This window comes from Dermacentor albipictus, unplaced genomic scaffold (assembly GCF_038994185.2).
Source record: "Dermacentor albipictus isolate Rhodes 1998 colony unplaced genomic scaffold, USDA_Dalb.pri_finalv2 scaffold_16, whole genome shotgun sequence".
Taxonomy (NCBI): Eukaryota; Metazoa; Arthropoda; class Arachnida; order Ixodida; family Ixodidae; genus Dermacentor; species Dermacentor albipictus.
The window spans coordinates 7407275-7423422 of record NW_027225570.1 but is presented as its reverse complement, the minus strand read 5'-3'; the positions used below and the strand labels follow the sequence as shown (position 1 = coordinate 7423422).

General features: G+C 45.7%; 1 protein-coding gene across 5 annotated transcripts in view; it reads right to left on the bottom strand.

Annotated features, from left to right (window-relative positions):
- LOC135901674 (rho GTPase-activating protein 1-like) overlaps positions 1–16148 on the bottom strand; it is a 148747-nt gene that overhangs the window by 34889 nt on the left and 97710 nt on the right. For all 5 annotated transcript variants that reach the window (XM_065431516.1, XM_065431515.1, XM_065431514.1 and 2 more), the window contains 2 exons: positions 3443–3529; positions 2517–2615 (listed from right to left, as the gene is read on the bottom strand). In XM_065431516.1, the coding sequence (XP_065287588.1) occupies positions 2517–2615; positions 3443–3529 (186 nt within the window). The remainder of the gene's footprint in view (positions 1–2516; positions 2616–3442; positions 3530–16148) is intronic.

The window sequence follows — 16148 nt, the reverse complement described above, 5'->3', positions numbered from 1 at the left end:
CCACACCTACCCTCTTCCAAAGCCCAGTCAGTTGTTTAATAACACATAGCAAGCCGCCCAGTGAGCACTGCATAACCGACCGTGCCTGTAAAATAGACTAGAGTGTATGTGCACAAAGCTCACACCATTGCAAGCGTCATCTGCGAGGCTGTTCCCCATGAGTGTTATGCAGCAGCCCTCCCACCTTTAAAGGGAAATGACAATGAAAGTTCACTTTAGCTAAATTGGTTATATATGAGTAGTATATACGATATTTACTAAATTGTAACCAGAGTGTTTTTTCATTATTTTCGTTGCTTGAACTCCACCTTCGCAGTACATTTCAATAACGACAACACTGACCCTTTTGAAACATATTCTAAATCCCGTGGTTTTTAGTGTTACGTTGGCAACCTGTGCTTTTACGTCTCAATCCAATCTCATGGGCAAGTTGACAGAAGTTATTTTTGTTCGAAACGACGCCATTTTCACCATGCCTGCGACTGGTGTTATGGTAACAGTGCTGCAGTACCCTGCAGCCTTCTACACATGCACTCCATTCATTGAAGACATTATGGTGACACAGAAAGGTCGGTATGATGCCTGCTTCTAGAGACAAGCCATTGTGATGTAGCTGGCAAACTCTGCCATGGCTCTGACGTCAACAAGTCTAATTGCGGATGACGGGACCAGCAACCCCCTAACTGCCATTAGAAATTTTGTTTACCTAATTTACCAAAGTGTAGATTTCTTTTTGCCAGCATTCATGTTGCCATTCATCCCTAAAAAACATAACACCAGAAATGCCTATAGCAATTCTTTTTACTGCTCTTTTCTGAAAATTAGCAAAAGGCATTGTACAAAGTAGTACAACTTTTGTCAGGCCGAGGTAACTCATCATTGGCAGTTAAGGGGTTAAAAGAGAGGCTGGTTGGAAGGGCTCTATGGTACTTGCAGTGGCTCGGTACTGCCCCCAAATGATATGATTGTGAGGTCTTTTAAGAAGTGCTTAATCTCAAACGAGTTTGACGGCATGCAAGACCACTGGATTCTCGAGCAATCCCTTTCAGAAATAGTTTCATTTTCACAAGACTCGGCGTGACCCGTCACTGAACTCCGTGAAGTATACGGCCGATATATGCTCTTGGCACGGTGTACAGATGGCCAGCTTGGCGCAGTGCCAGAAACACTTGTTGGGGACGCATTAGGTGCGAAATTAACACTATCTGAGAAAGTGATTGCCCGAGCTCAGATGGCCATGGTGAGCAAAAAGAAATTGTTTTCCAATTGTGGTTCCTCGAATAAAGGGGCCATTTCTTTTTCCATTCATCATGCGTTACATTCGCAGTTTTGTTTTATTTCACGTGACTGGAAAGTTGACCTTCATGCTACAAGTGCGGTGAAGTTACGTTTGAGTAAATACAGTACCACTGGAGCAATCTGGCCGATTCTGCGGGGCTGATAGTTGTACAATTTCCTTATTAGCAGCCCCTCAGTAGGCGATGGGTGCACCTGGTGGTCAGCGACCATGACCCAGCATGTCACCTCTGAGATTGTACTGCAGTGCACCGTGCGCAGATGCCGACTCTTGGAGGTAATGGTGAGGCAAGCTCTAGGTCATGCGTCATTTCCGGTGCGCAGTAATGGCGGCAGCATTTTCCTTTTTTTTCTTTTCTTGTTTTGGTACAAAAAATGGCCATTTTTGTGAGGTTTTTGTGATGCTTCCACTCATATTTCAAACGTAAAATTTTGCACGTATGCTTCTTTATATCTACACTTTCTATGTAGTCCAAAATTTTGTTGCAGTTGGCCTTTAACGCTATTCGGTTTCAATCTCAGCATTGAAACCTTCTGCACACATCGGTCTCGTTTCTTGATATATCTATAGTACAAGAAATACAAAAAGCAGAGAGGCACAAGCCACACCTGTGTCCCTCTGTAGGTAAAAGGCCACAAAGTGTGCTTAAGTTGCAGCCAGACACTGTACCGTACCCACGAGAACAGGGTAGCAGAGAATGCTAGTGCGACTGTGTAAGTTTTGTGCATCCGCTTTGCAATGACATACCCAGTGCTGCAAGCAAATGTCGATACGTCTGCATTGCAACCTTTTTCATCTAGCACAATTTCTGCATAATTGAACAAACTTCCAGTATAGGTCTAACCAGATGCTTAGGATGAACCAACTTCCGTCACCGTGGCCATGATGACTGACAGTGCCAGGTATAGTTTTACTACACACATACGAATACTCAAGTATGGGGGCATAGTTGTCACCGTAACTCAGTCCATATGAACATTGTCTGCATAATGTAAAAGCTGCACTCCCACAGGAATTTTACTGGGTTTACATTCACATCCGTTTCCCTTTGTATTTCTACACTTGCATTAAACGGAGTTGACATCCCCTGTGCTTTCCTCGCAAGGTTTTTACCAATAATCTTATCACCCTTCCTGTTATAATCCCATGAGGGATTGACGGTATGTGTAAAGAAATAAAATAAACAGAGAGCAATAATGGCCCACAGTGTACTACTCACTCGAGCACCTGTTCAGGTATGCGCAGCTGGTCATAGTGGACATGCTGCTTCAGCTCGTGCAGGTGGTTCACGTAAGAGATTTTCCTTCCAAATTTGGCACTGCACAAATAAGTGAATCAATCATTCAATCAATAAATCAATCAAAAGTCAACCAATCAAATCTTTATGGAATTTAAGGGGAAGCTTACTGTCACATCGTCGCGACAATGAAAAACATGACCCCGCGAAAGGTGCGAGTTAAGAGGTTACCTCTTTATTCAGCAAAGTTGTGTGCTGGAATACAAGTAATATGCAAAGCACAATTGTCAAAATCTGATCTATGGTCAAAAGTGTGCCAGCTATTTATACATGACTTATCGTACATTCCAGCATAATCACTGGCACTCACGTATGTTCCAGAATGTACAATGCTATTCACTTTGCATACACCATCTGATTGGACAAGATTCTTTCACTATAGAATCAGCAAAAACATTCCAGAAAGTTCCGATACATGAAGGCGTGCCTTGTGCCGAGTGACAACTTTGTAACGGTGGTTAGCTGGTGGAAAACGGTCACCGGAAAAACTTGGAACAATGTGCACATATCAATATCCTTACAGCGCCAACTGTGAGCAATGTGAGAGAGAACAGCAAAATGGGTCAGCCACTTTAAAAAGATTAAATCAAATACTGAATACAAGATATTTCTAATTTCTCACAAAGTAAAGTATGAAGGCTGCATGGAGACCACTGGGCAAGGAAAAAGTGGCTTCCTCAACATAAAAATGTGCCAGAGAAAAATTTTAAGCAACATAGTATTCCACAGCAAAAAAACGTCAGTTAAGTGGCAGATGTAGTACAGAACTTCTTTCCAATACTTTTTTGGATTTGTTGAAGCACTTGATCTATTCATCACTCGGGTACGCCAGGGAAGCAGACACTCGCCTAATGTAGGGCCGAAAGAGCTGGTAGAGTATCTTGACGAAGCCAGTCGGGTGGACTAGATAGAGGGCCTTGAGGTTCTTCTTGTACCTGCGTCAGGATAGCACAGGCGTCAGTGTGCGTGCACTGGAAACAGAGGGACGCCATATTCACACGCGTATAATGAGAGTTTTCTGGTCTAAGAACATGCCACGTCGTGTACAGGTTTGTGAAACAAATATAACACCAATAACAATGGTAAAAATAATTAACAATAACAATAATAACAACAAATATAACAATATGACACAAATATAATGCACAATGTTATAGTTTCTAATAACACCATTAAGAAGGGTGTCTTCATGATGCCTCCCAACCAGACGGGCTTCCGTCAAAACCTCGACTTCAATAACACTGTTGTTTGTTATTTTTTCTTCATTTTTAAAGAGTGCTTCAAACTGCAGGGCACTAAACAAGTAAACACCACTGTGATCACTCCCATGTATGGAGCCCTCCTGTGTGTCTCGCAAGAGCAGCAAGCCGGTAGTTGCCATCAGTGCATTTTGCACCATCTTTCTCCTCCCGATTTAGAACAATGTTACTGCTGCATCGATGTAGTTACGGTATATTAATCGCAACCTTGAGCAAGACAATCGGCACTGTTCTGCATGCAGGTCAAGTGAGCGGTCTTCAATGTAGCGCAATGCGTCCCCGTGCAATCCATAAAAGGAGTCTCCATGTTTAGTCGTGTCAGGGGCATTTCTGAAGTCCTGTTCCTAGTGGTTGCCACCTTGAGCATGAGTTTGCAACTAGGAGATTTTGCTGAGAGCAAGGGTGCGGCACCTTGCAACAATTATATATTTAATGGGCAGACAGCAATAAAGGCTTCCTTTTGTTGTTACAGGCAGAGTCGCTCGTGTCGTCATGTCGCCACTTAATGCAGCGGTTATGAATGAGGCAGCCAGTGAAGATGCCGGGAATACCAAGGCCAACATGCTGTGTGTCGGAATGCCTGGACTTCAGCCCCTGCCCCCATTTACCTTCACATGCCCAAGGGAGTGGCCAACATGGATAGTGGCGTACAAAGACATTGCTTTTGCCGCCCGTCTCGACACAGCCACTGATGAAGTGCAGGTGCACACGCTTTTGTATATTATGGGACCTCGAGAACGTAGCGTCTTGTCACTGGGAGCATCAACTGCAGAAACCCTCTCGTTTGCGGAGGTCAAGGTAAGCTAGCATCGCATTTCTTTCACCCAGTCAACGAAATTTATGAAAGCTGCTGATTTCATCACCTAATACAAGAGCAAGGGACTTAATCGATTAATTTTTTATGGCACTTCGTTATACTGTGCAAGAGCGCAGTTTTTCACAGCTTGAACGTCAACGCAGCATGCCGAAAGAAGATAGTGCCAAGCGTGTTGTCATACTGTTGCAAGTCGGCGCAGCCAACTCGGTCAACTTGCACTTACTTATTTATTTATTTCATAATACCCCTAAAGGCCCCCGAAGGGGTATTACATAGGGGGTACCGATACATGAAAAAAAATGTGAGCTTTGCGCGTTACAGAAAAAACAACTGAAGTACACAAAAGTTATACAAAATTTTTACAAAAGAAAACACAAAAGTTATACAAAAGCAAAATACACAAGTAAAACAATATACGAAATACATTAGGCGAGTGAAACTCAGACAGAAAATACAAAACTGTCTGAGAAAATAAATTAAGGGAATTAAATAGGTACAATGTAAAAGAAGTAAAATGGGGTGTTGCTCGAAACTGCGTCAGTTGTCACGTTAACAAATTAATGAGACATGAATCCACTTGTACAATGTGCACGCAGAATGGTAAGACAAATGATCAAAACAATATATACACTGAACAACGTATGAAGAAAATGGTACATGATGGATATTTACACGTAACTATTGCGTAAAAGTTCCTGAAAGGTTGCGAAATCGGTTTGTGTAGCAATGTGTGATGGTAGGTTATTCCATGCAACGATTGTTCGGGGAACGAAGGAGTTAGCATAGTTAGCTGAGCGACAACTGATGCGTTTTATCTAGAAGATATGGTCTGTGCGTGGAAAGAAGGCTGTCGCTGGTTCGAAGATACGGTGAAGGTGCGGATGATGATAAAGTTTGTGCAGCAGTGAGAGGCGGGCAATTCTGCGGCGATGCGATAAGTCGTCAAGTTGAGCGCGAGCTTTTAGTGCTGAAATGCTAGTATAGGGTGAATAATCAGAAAAAATGAAACGGACCGCGCGGTTTTGCAGTGATTCGATTTCTTGGGTGATATATGTTTGAAAAGGATCCCAGATGGCTGATGCGTACTCGATTTTAGGGCGTATTAATGTGATGTATGCTAGTCTGCGTAGTTTAGCTGGAGCATGCTTAAGGTTGCGTTTGAGGAGGCCTAAAGAGCGGTTAGCTGATGCCAACGTCAGGCGGATGTGATGATGCCACATTAGATCAGACTGTAAGTGAACACCAAGGTACTTATATGAAGTTATAAGTTCAATTATGTTGTTAGATATTACATACGATGTTGGAATACGGTGGTTGCGCCTAGTAAATGATAACTTCGTTTTAGCTGTATTAAGAGTCATCAACCATGTTGAACACCATGTGTTAATAGCGTTAAGATCGGTTTGAAGAATATCTTTGCCATTGTCGCATGAAATTAATCGATATATTATGCAGTCATCGGCAAAAAGTCTGATGTGGGAAGACACACAGTTAGGCAGGTCATTAATATAGATTAAGAAAAGTAAAGGGCCAAGAACGCTGCCCTGCGGAACACCGGAGGTTACTTTGGTATAAGAGGAATTATTGTTGTTAACAGACCTATATTGTACTCTGGATGAGAGGAAATCCTTAATCCATCCAATAACGGTTGGGTGTATGTTAAGGTTCATTAGCTTCAGTATTAGTCTATGGTGAGCAACGCGATCGAAAGCTTTCGAGAAATCCAGGAAGATAGCATCAACTTGAAACCCTAGGTCTAGGTATGAATGTATGTCACGTAAAAAGCCGGCTAACTGTGTTTCGCATGAATAACCACGACGAAAGCCATGTTGGTAATCAACAATAATTTTGTGCTCTTCTAAGTAGTTAATGATTTCAGTATACAAGATGTGTTCAAGTAAATTACAAATAGTACTAGTTAAGGAGATGGGGCGGTAATTTAATGGGTAAGTTCGGTCTCCGGACTTAAAAATGGGTATGACTTTTGCCACCTTCCAATTGTGCGGAATAGTGTTAGTTGATAAAGACTGCGAGAAGAGTGCACATAATATAGGTGATAAACTAGGTGACAAATGTTTTAACACTTTATTATTAATGCCTGTGTGATCAGAGGCGGAAGAAACTTTAAGTTTATTTAGTAAAGAAGAAATACCTGCTTCGCTAACAATTATTTCTGGCATTGATATGTTAATGAGATTGTGAAGGGTTGGTGAAGATATGGGGTCTTCCTGTGTAAATACAGATGAAAATGCGCTATTCAATAAATCAGCACATTCCGAGTGGTGGACCATATCACCGTGCTCATCAACTAGAGTTAAATCGGGATAGCTCTTCGGGTTTATTACGCGCCAAAAACGTTGAGGATTGTTAGTGAGCATAGAATATAGGTCATGGGCTGCGTCAGACTGCGGCCACTGTCTCCACCCACAGAACGAGTGCCCCGCTCGTAAGGCTACATGCAATTTCTGTAAGAAGTAAGGTCACTTTGCTGACGTTTACAAGGCCAAGAAGTAGTAAGAGCTGTTGGGTTCTATCGAACTTCACGCACTGAGTACACATCGGGCAGATACACTAACGTACGCGTGAATGCTCACCTTGCAGAGTTCAAAATAGACTGAGGAGCAAAAGTAATGATGAGTAAGCATTCTTTCCAGGGATTGTCTGCTATGTTGGACGAAGTGTGAAACTGAGGTATCCGGTCCCAGAAATCCAAGGTTGCACATGCTGGGATCTTTCACTGCAACTTCAGAGTGGCCTAACCTGGCGACTGTGCAGACACTGTATGTTGTCAAGAATCAGACGACACATGTTCTGGGACTACCAACAATTGAAGACTCAGGCGCTGTTCAATTTTTGAACTCGATCAAGAGCATTCTGTCAACCCAGGCCAAAATTTTTCGTAGAGTGGGGGAAGTGCAAGATGAATACCACATCCGCCTTTGTCCAGATGCTCGTCCCTTTTCATTGAGCATTCCAAAACAAATGCTCCTCCCTCTACTCGAGCAGGTGAAGAAGATACTGGATGGCATGGAAACTGAAGGGGTCATCCAAAAAGTCAACACGCTAACTGCATGGTGTTCAGGCCTTGTCGTTGTGCCGAAACCATCAGGCAGGTACAGGCTCTGTGTCGATTTCACGAATCTTAGCAAGGTGATCCAGCGGGAATGCTACATTCTGCCAACGGTTGTAGACATCATGGGCCAGCTTGGTGGGGCACGAGTCTTTTCCAAGCTCAATGCAAGATCCAGCTTCCACCAAATGAAACTAAGTTGCGAGAGTGAAGAACTGAAAATGTTCATCGCTTCTTTTGGCTGCTAGCTACAGACGTCTTTCTTTCGCTATCGCGAAAGTGCGCAAATATTTTCAATGCTTCATGTCACGACTAGTTGAAGGCACTACCAGAGTCGTCAATATGATAGATGATACACTAGCCTTCGGTAGGGACCACCAAGAATACGACCAACACCTAGCTGACATTCTGGCTTGCCTAAATCAAGCAGGCAGCACTCAACGAAAAGAAATGTCAGTTCCGAAATAACGTCAAGGCTATCATGGACCTCCCACCACCAGTCAATGTCAGCGATGTTCGCCGATTGCTTCGAATGGGCCAACCATGTGGCCCACTTCCAAACCTGTCTGACGCCTATGCACCCAGTTGTTCACACTTGAACAAGAACGACGCCTGGACTTGGGGTTACAGCCAAGAGCAAGCTTTCGCCCGCATCAGGTCATTGCTCAGTTCTGATACATGTGTGGCTAAGCACATCCCACTTTACCCAACTATAGTATCGGCTGATGCAAGCTGTCATGGCCTGGGAGCCGGCTTGCTCCAGGACGAACTATTGTGTATAAGGGGCGCTGTCAATTAAATCAGCTATATATAAGCAATTTCCATCGGAATAAAGTCAGTTCCGTGGTGCCCCGTCAATGCAGTCTTGTCTTATCATTCTGCGCTTTGCATAAGTACAGTTCTGGCACAGTTGGTGAAACTAGCGAGCTAGCGACGAACTGCTTTCCCTTACCTGGCTTCGTGCTGTTCCAAGGGGAGTCACCTACGAGATGGCAGCGTACGGACTACTACCACTACCGCATTTCCTGGAGACTCCTGGAGATGCAACAATTCCATGGGAGCAGTGGCGCGATGATTTCACAAATTTCCTTGAAGTGACAAGGCTGGACGCACAACCGCCACTACGGAAAAAGGCCATTCTGCTACAGTGTCTTGGGGTCGAGGGACACTGTGTTTTTCGCACATTGGGTCCAGAGCTGGCACGAACGTCAGACAGGACAAAAGCCGGGCCGGTGACAAGGAAACTAGCAGGAAAAGACAAGACAGAGACAAGTGAAGGGGATAGTTACACGGAGGCGTTAGGCCTATTGGAGCGGCAGTTCTCAAGCACCATCAACATACTGGCCGAGCGACGTCGATTCACGTTACGTCGGCAACTGCCGAATGAGCCGATACGAGAGTACATAAGCGCCCTCCTACAGTAAGAAAAGACGTGCGACTTCAGGCATTTCTTGCAAGCAGCTCTGCGAGACAGGGTTGTTGACGGAGTACGGAGCACTGAGCTGCAACAGAAATTGCTCGTGAAGGGGTCACATTACGCTCGCAGAGGCAGTGGAAATGCAGCAGACGTACAAGCAGGCAGCGGAGGGTACTGCGATCTATGACCAAGTGTCATCGCAAACGGACATAGTGCAGCACGTATCTCAAGGCAGAAGGCCAGACAGCGACACGGCAATGACGCCGGTGCGCAGGTGTTACCGGTGCGGCTCTACAAGGTACCAAGCTAATTCACAGGAATGCAAAGCACGGGGGAAACGTTGCTCCCAGCGCCACAGGATGGGATATTTCCGAGCGGTCTGTGGCAGGTCGGCGGAGCGGGATGCGGTCCGAAACGACGGCGCTATCGAGGAGGATGTGCTCACTGTGCTGGTGGTCAGACAAGTGGAACAAAGGACTTTGATCATTGGCGTCGTTATTGAGAATGAGCCACTTCAGTTGCTGGTAGATACTGGGTCGTTGGTGTCTATTTTGCCAGACCACGTTTATCGAGCCAAGTTCACCAACAGGTTCCCTTTGACTGCGGCTTCAGCGACGCTGCGGAATTTTTCACAGATGAAAATTCCAGTCTTGGGATGGTTCACAGCCAGAGTTGTACGCGGGAACAACTCGGCTTGCCTTCACTTTTACGTTGTTCCCCAAGGCATGGTATTACTAGGACTGGATGCGGTCCACCAGCTACAGTTATACATCATCGGTTCTACACTAAAGTGTCTACAAGTCACGGTCAGCCCCCAGTCGCTTCCTCCTGAATTATGTGAGTTTTCCTTTTTTTTTTTCGCTGATAAGTTGGGATTAGCGAAAAACTTTGTACATTCTGTGAAGCGGCGTGCAGATGTAAAACCAGTAGCAGCGAAGGTTCGATATTTGCCCCTGACGCTGCGAGAGAAAGTAGCGGCTGAACTGGCAAGATTATTGAATGCAGGCACTATAGAAAAGGTCAGTGCTGTGGAATGGGTGTCTCCTATAGTGGTTGTGCAGAAGAAGGATGGAACTATTTGTCTATGTGTCGATTTGTGTGAGGCAAACAACCCAGTAGTCAATGATGGATTCCCTTTGCCACACACGGAGGAACTGTTGCATGCGCTGAGCAGAGCAGCATGGTTCCCGAACTGGATCTTGCTGCAGCCTACCATCAAGTGGAATTAGCCGAAGACAGTCGCGAATTAACAACGTTTATTATGCACAAAGGCTTATTTAGGTTCCGCAGAGTGTGTTTTGGCCTCGCATCGGCTCCAGCCACGTGTTAACGAATGATGCAAGAAATCTTGAAAGGCTGCAAGGGCGTGTTGTTTTATATTGACGACATCATAGCCTTTGGAAAGACCAAGAACGAGCACAACCGTAACCTTCGCGAGGTATTGCATTGGATTGCTGAGGTGGGGCTGCTGCTAAATCAGAAATGCTTGTTCGCTGTCAAGGAACTCTCCTTTTTGGGCACACCACGTGAGTGTAAGTGGTCTTGCCCCACTCAAGTCAAAGATGGATGCTGTGATTAAAGCACAAACGCCTGCTGATGTAGTCTTGCTGCGGTCTTTCCTTGGGCTCGTAGGCTATTACTCCAATTTTCTTTCTAATTATGCATACGTGGTGGAGCCGCTGCGACGGCTTCTTCGTAAAGGACAGAAGTTTGTGTGGGACCAGAGCACCGAGGAGAGTTTTTGCAGGATCAAGGAGATGCTGTCATCATGCGGGGTGGTGGCTATGTTCAACGAGTCTTTGCCTGTACTAGTGACCACTGACACCTCGGCATATGGACTGGGAGCTGTGCTACAGCAGGTAGTCAATGGAGAAATATGTACAGTGGCATTTGCTTCGAGGACACTAACTCTAACAGAATGCAAGTACTCTACCAGGGAACGAGAGGCACTGGCATGTTTATGGGCGTGCGAACATTGGCACATTTATCTGTGGGGCCGCAGGTTTGTCTTATGAACTGATCATCAGGCTTTGGTGACACTGCTGTCCACAAATGGGGTTGGAAGATGCCCACTGCGTATTGAACGTTGGTGTGCTAGACTGTTGAGATACAACTTCACTGTGCAGTACACAAAGAGGAACACCAATGTCGTTGCGGATGCACTTTCTAGGTTACCTTTGACCTCTGCAGAGGACGAACCGGTGGAGGAAGTAGTTGCTGTGGTTTCCAGCATGATCACTAAGAGTGAGTTGCAAGCAGCAACAGCTGAGGATTCATTGCTAAATGAGGTGGCGCAGCATGTTGTGTCCAGATGGCCGGAAAAAGGCCGTTCAGCTGGAAAACTAAGGTTGTTTTTTCGTATACAAGAAGAACTGTCGGTTATAGATGGGCTACTGTTTCGAGCTGAACGGGTCGTTCCCCCAGCGACGCTCACTTCCAGGCTGGTCATGATGGCACATGAATTGCATCCAGGCATTGTAAGGATCAAACAACGGTTGAGGGAACAGTACTGGTGGCCCGGAATGGACAGTTATGTTGAATCTCTGGTTAGGAATTTTGCTATCTGAAAAGCATCAGATAAAGCATCAGATAAATCTGCAAAAACCATAATGGCCCCATTGGAGCCAGTAAAGTGGCCTGAGAAGCCATGGTAAAAGCTTGGAATCGATATCGTTGGACCGATGGAGCGAACCCCTCCGGAGTGAAGGTTTGCAATCACTATTATTGATTACCACAGCAAGTGGCTCGAGGTGGCATTTGTGTCCACAGTCACTGCACAGGCAGTAGTGAAAGTGCTTTTAGAGCTTTTTGCAAGAGAGGGGTACCCGAAAAGCACTGTGACAATGGGCATCAGTTCATGTCAACATGTTTTGAGCAGTTTTTACGAGATCGGGGAATCCGGCACTGCGTTACAACATTGTACTACCCGCAATACAATGGTCAGATTGAGCGGTTCAACCGCGTTCTCAAGGAATATATTCAGGTTGCGACATTGGAACGAAGATCACTGAAGGAGGCAATCTGGGACTACCTGGGTGTTTACAGGGCCACCCCACATGCAACTACAGGAGCGACACCGGCTTACCTACTGCATGGAAGGAGATCCAGAACAAGATTGGATGTTGTCGGCCTTCCAGAAAGGGAATATTTCAATAAGCCGCATGTCGCCATGGAAAAATTGAAACAGCGCGATACGGAGCAGCAACAACGAACAAAAAAGTACACCGATGAAAAACGAGGTGCCGGAGCGTCTACCATTGAGCCAGGCGATTTCGTAAAAATAAAGCAAGGTGGACCAAAGACGAAACACAAGTTTTCTTTGCCGATCTAAGTGGAGAGACGAGTGGGTAAGAATTCGTTTTTGCTGGCACACGGCACGAAATGGAATGCATCAAAATTAACAGTAATTGGTAAAGTAGGGACAGGACAGGCACAAGCCCTAGCTGACATGGTTACAGCGCAACGCAGTGCAGCCTCAGGGTTTTCCTGTGACCTGGATCTTCCCATAGGGAAGATGGCGGAGCAAGATACCCCTACTACCGTCGAGAATCAATCTGAAATGGTGCCATCAGAAGACATCCAGGGAAGCACTACCCATTCTGATGTTGCACAGCCCACAGTAACGGAGTCTATACTAGAGGTTCCTGATCAGCAGGCCATCTCTCGGTCGTAGTTGGCCACAACCACAACGCCACCACGCACTAGGCCAGAATGAACAAGAAGAATGCCAGCGTGATATGAAGACTACGAGCTTACCTGACTGTAAGAGCGTCGTTCATGCCATGTGCTGTGAAGTGAGTGCGCGAAAATGGATTGATTTTTCTTTCATTTCTTTTTTTAATGCGGGGGGAATGTGTTGTGTATAGGGGGCGCTGTCAATTAAATCAGCTATATATAAGCGATTGCCATCGGAATAAAGTCAGTTCCGTGGTTCCCCGTCAATGCAGTCTTGTCTCATCATTCGCGCTTCGCAACACTACACCAACCTTCTGAAATTCGACATGCTCTGGCCTAGGCTTCAAGATCCCTCACTCCCACAAAAGGACACTGCAATAAAATGGAAAAGGAGTCTCTGGCCGTCGTAAGGGCCGTGACTAGGTTTGACAGTACCTCGGTGGTCTAAGCGCTGAGGTCGAGTCGGCTAATTTTCTGCTTGTAGTTCTCCTTTTGACAAAGGACCTGGAAGTATTCGCCACCTCGAGTACAGCGAATGCGGACCAAGCTGATGCGCTATCAGTACATTGTCAAATATGCACCTGGGAAACTCTTAGCTACGGCCAATACACTAGAGAGATTTAGATTAGGGGACGCAAGCAGCTTGCATACGCAAGAGCTAGGGGCGACGGTACTGTGTATGCGCAGACCCAGACGTAGGGGTCTGCGCAAGCGCAGTACCATTTCCCCTAGTTCTTGCCTACACAAACCGCTTGCATACCCTAAACTAACACTCCCTACCATCACGAGCACCCTGCGACTCGCCAAACTCAAAAGTCGTTAACAGTTTGGAAATCTAAGTAAGTGAAGTTCTCAAGGATCTACATCTACTAGTGGCAAGTGGACTAGACGATATCCGTCTTCTTCAAGCTTGGGATGGAGAGTGTTCCTCAGTTGTGACATACTGTGAAAGAGGCTGGCCACCCAGGAACAGAGTACCAATCCACATAGATTGTATACTAGAAAAAGAGACAGACCGATTGTGTACGATGGCTTGCTTTTTTATATTAAAACTTTTTGTGCGCAAACAAACAGGGACAAAAAATAGAAGCAACACCAGGATGAGCGCTTTAGCGCTCGTCTTCTTGTTGCTTTTATTCTTCATCTCTGTTTGCGCACAAAAAGTTTTAAGATGAATCTGTTGAAACTAGGCCGACTCGCAGTTAGGCTTGCTTTTGTTGGATCGCCATATCATCATTCCATCTGCTCAATGCCAAGACATCCTCACACTGCTGCATGAAGGGCATCAAGGGGTGCGCCACTGTCAAGAATGTGCCCGAAAGTGCGTTTGGTGGCCAAATTGAAATATGCACACTGAACACCTTGTGGCTCTATGTGCTAAATGTGCCAAGACTCAAGTCGTGCGTTGCGAGCCACTGATACCAACTTCCACACTGGAAAAGCCATGACAATGCCTGGGAATCAAGCTATTCTAGTTTGTAGGATGTGACAATGTCCTGATAGTCGATTACTACTCCAGATTCCCTGAAACAATCACACTGGGGACTACAGCAGCATAGGCGGTCATTGCTGCGGTGAGAAGTTGTTTTGCCTGCTTCGAGATTCCAGATGCCGTGCGGAAAGACAACAGACCTCAGTTCGCATCTAAGAATTTTCCCCGAATTCGCTCGACCTTGCGGATTCCGCCGTGAGACAAGCGGTGCTCAATACCCTCAAAGTAATGGTGAGGACGCATGGTGTGGACCGTGAAGGACCTGCTTGAGAAAAGCTCAGAATCATATCTGGCCCTACTTGCTTACCAAAATACACCTGGAATTTCGGGCCTCTCTACAGCACAATTATCGATGGGACAAAAACTGCAACCTTGCTTTCCGGGACCGCCAGAACGACTTCTCCTGGCATGGCCCAGTCGCAGGGAGTTAAGGCACAGATTTCTGTGCCTTGAAGATTTCTGTGGCCAAGGTGCAACAGGCAAAAAACTAAATCGTCATCACAGTGCAAGCATTCCGAGTCCTCTGAAACCAGGGGATGATGTGTGGGTCAAGGGCACTGATTGCAGCGGTCATGTTCTCAGCTCTGCTAAGCGACCTCGATCATATGTGGTTGAGACTCCTAGCAGCATTCTGTAGGGCAATCGTCACCACCTGGTGCCTTTCTCAGCAAGCCAGAATATCCAAGGATGGGCAGCAGCCTCGCCGTCAACAATGGGAACGTTGCAACACAGTTCATCCTGCACGTCGCCTGCGCTATCTACAGCCGCACCTCCTTCACTTGAAATACAGGGGCTGCCTGTCAAAACAAGTTCGCCTCAACATGATGAATGAAAGCAAATGTGATACAGTCGTGCAGTGTGACCACTGTGCAGGTTGGATCTGTAGCTATCTCGGGAAGGAAGATGTAGTGGTTGCCGCCATGTGCTTGAGTTTGCAGCTACGAGATGGCACCGAGAGCAAGCAGGCGGCACTTTGCAACAGGTATATATTTAGCAGGCAGACAGCAATAAAGGCTTCTTTTAGTTATGTGCAGAGCTCCTCATGTCGTCATTCAGCCTCCCTGAGCCCTGTTTGTCCAATAACCTAGGTGGATGTCGCTGTGGATGACAGCGTTCTGTCCGACAGTAACAAAGACGTCAGCACTCAATCTTTCACGTCACTGCAGTTCACAGTAACGATGAACAAAGCCCTGTGAGCGTTCGATTTCATGTATTGTTTTCCCTTTTTTTGCCACATCACTTTGAATTATAATTAATATTTACATATTTTTTTCTTTTTCTGAAGGACGGAAAGTCCCTGCTCACATTATAGTCGCAGTTGCAGTATTTAGATGCAAATACAGTATAATAACACTGTGGGGTCTCAAATGTGCTCTTGGGGCAAAGGAACAGCAATGCAGTAGTGCAAACAATTACAAGGGCATTTATTGCAACTTGAGTGATGCTACAAGCCCAACCCATTTTGGAACAGCTTTTAGAGCAGCCAAATATGCATTTCAGAAAAGTAAAATGGACTTTCTGAGTGGGTTTACAGAAGTGATTGCAAACTATAGTATATGGGCGTTTTACAACGGGCAATACATGCAAAAGCAACCAGTGGCCGCTAAGTATGGACAGCTGGGCTAGTTGGTTGTGATTAGCATTATGAAATATCGTTCCAGCACACAATTGAACACGGACGAGAAGAGAAAGACAACACGAACGCCGGACTTCAACTGAATTTCATTCATCGAAAACAGGGCTTTATGTACACAGGGGGAGTGGGGGGGGGGGGGCTGCTAGTGCGCAGGACCACCCAAAAATATTTCCTTGGTCCAGGCAACA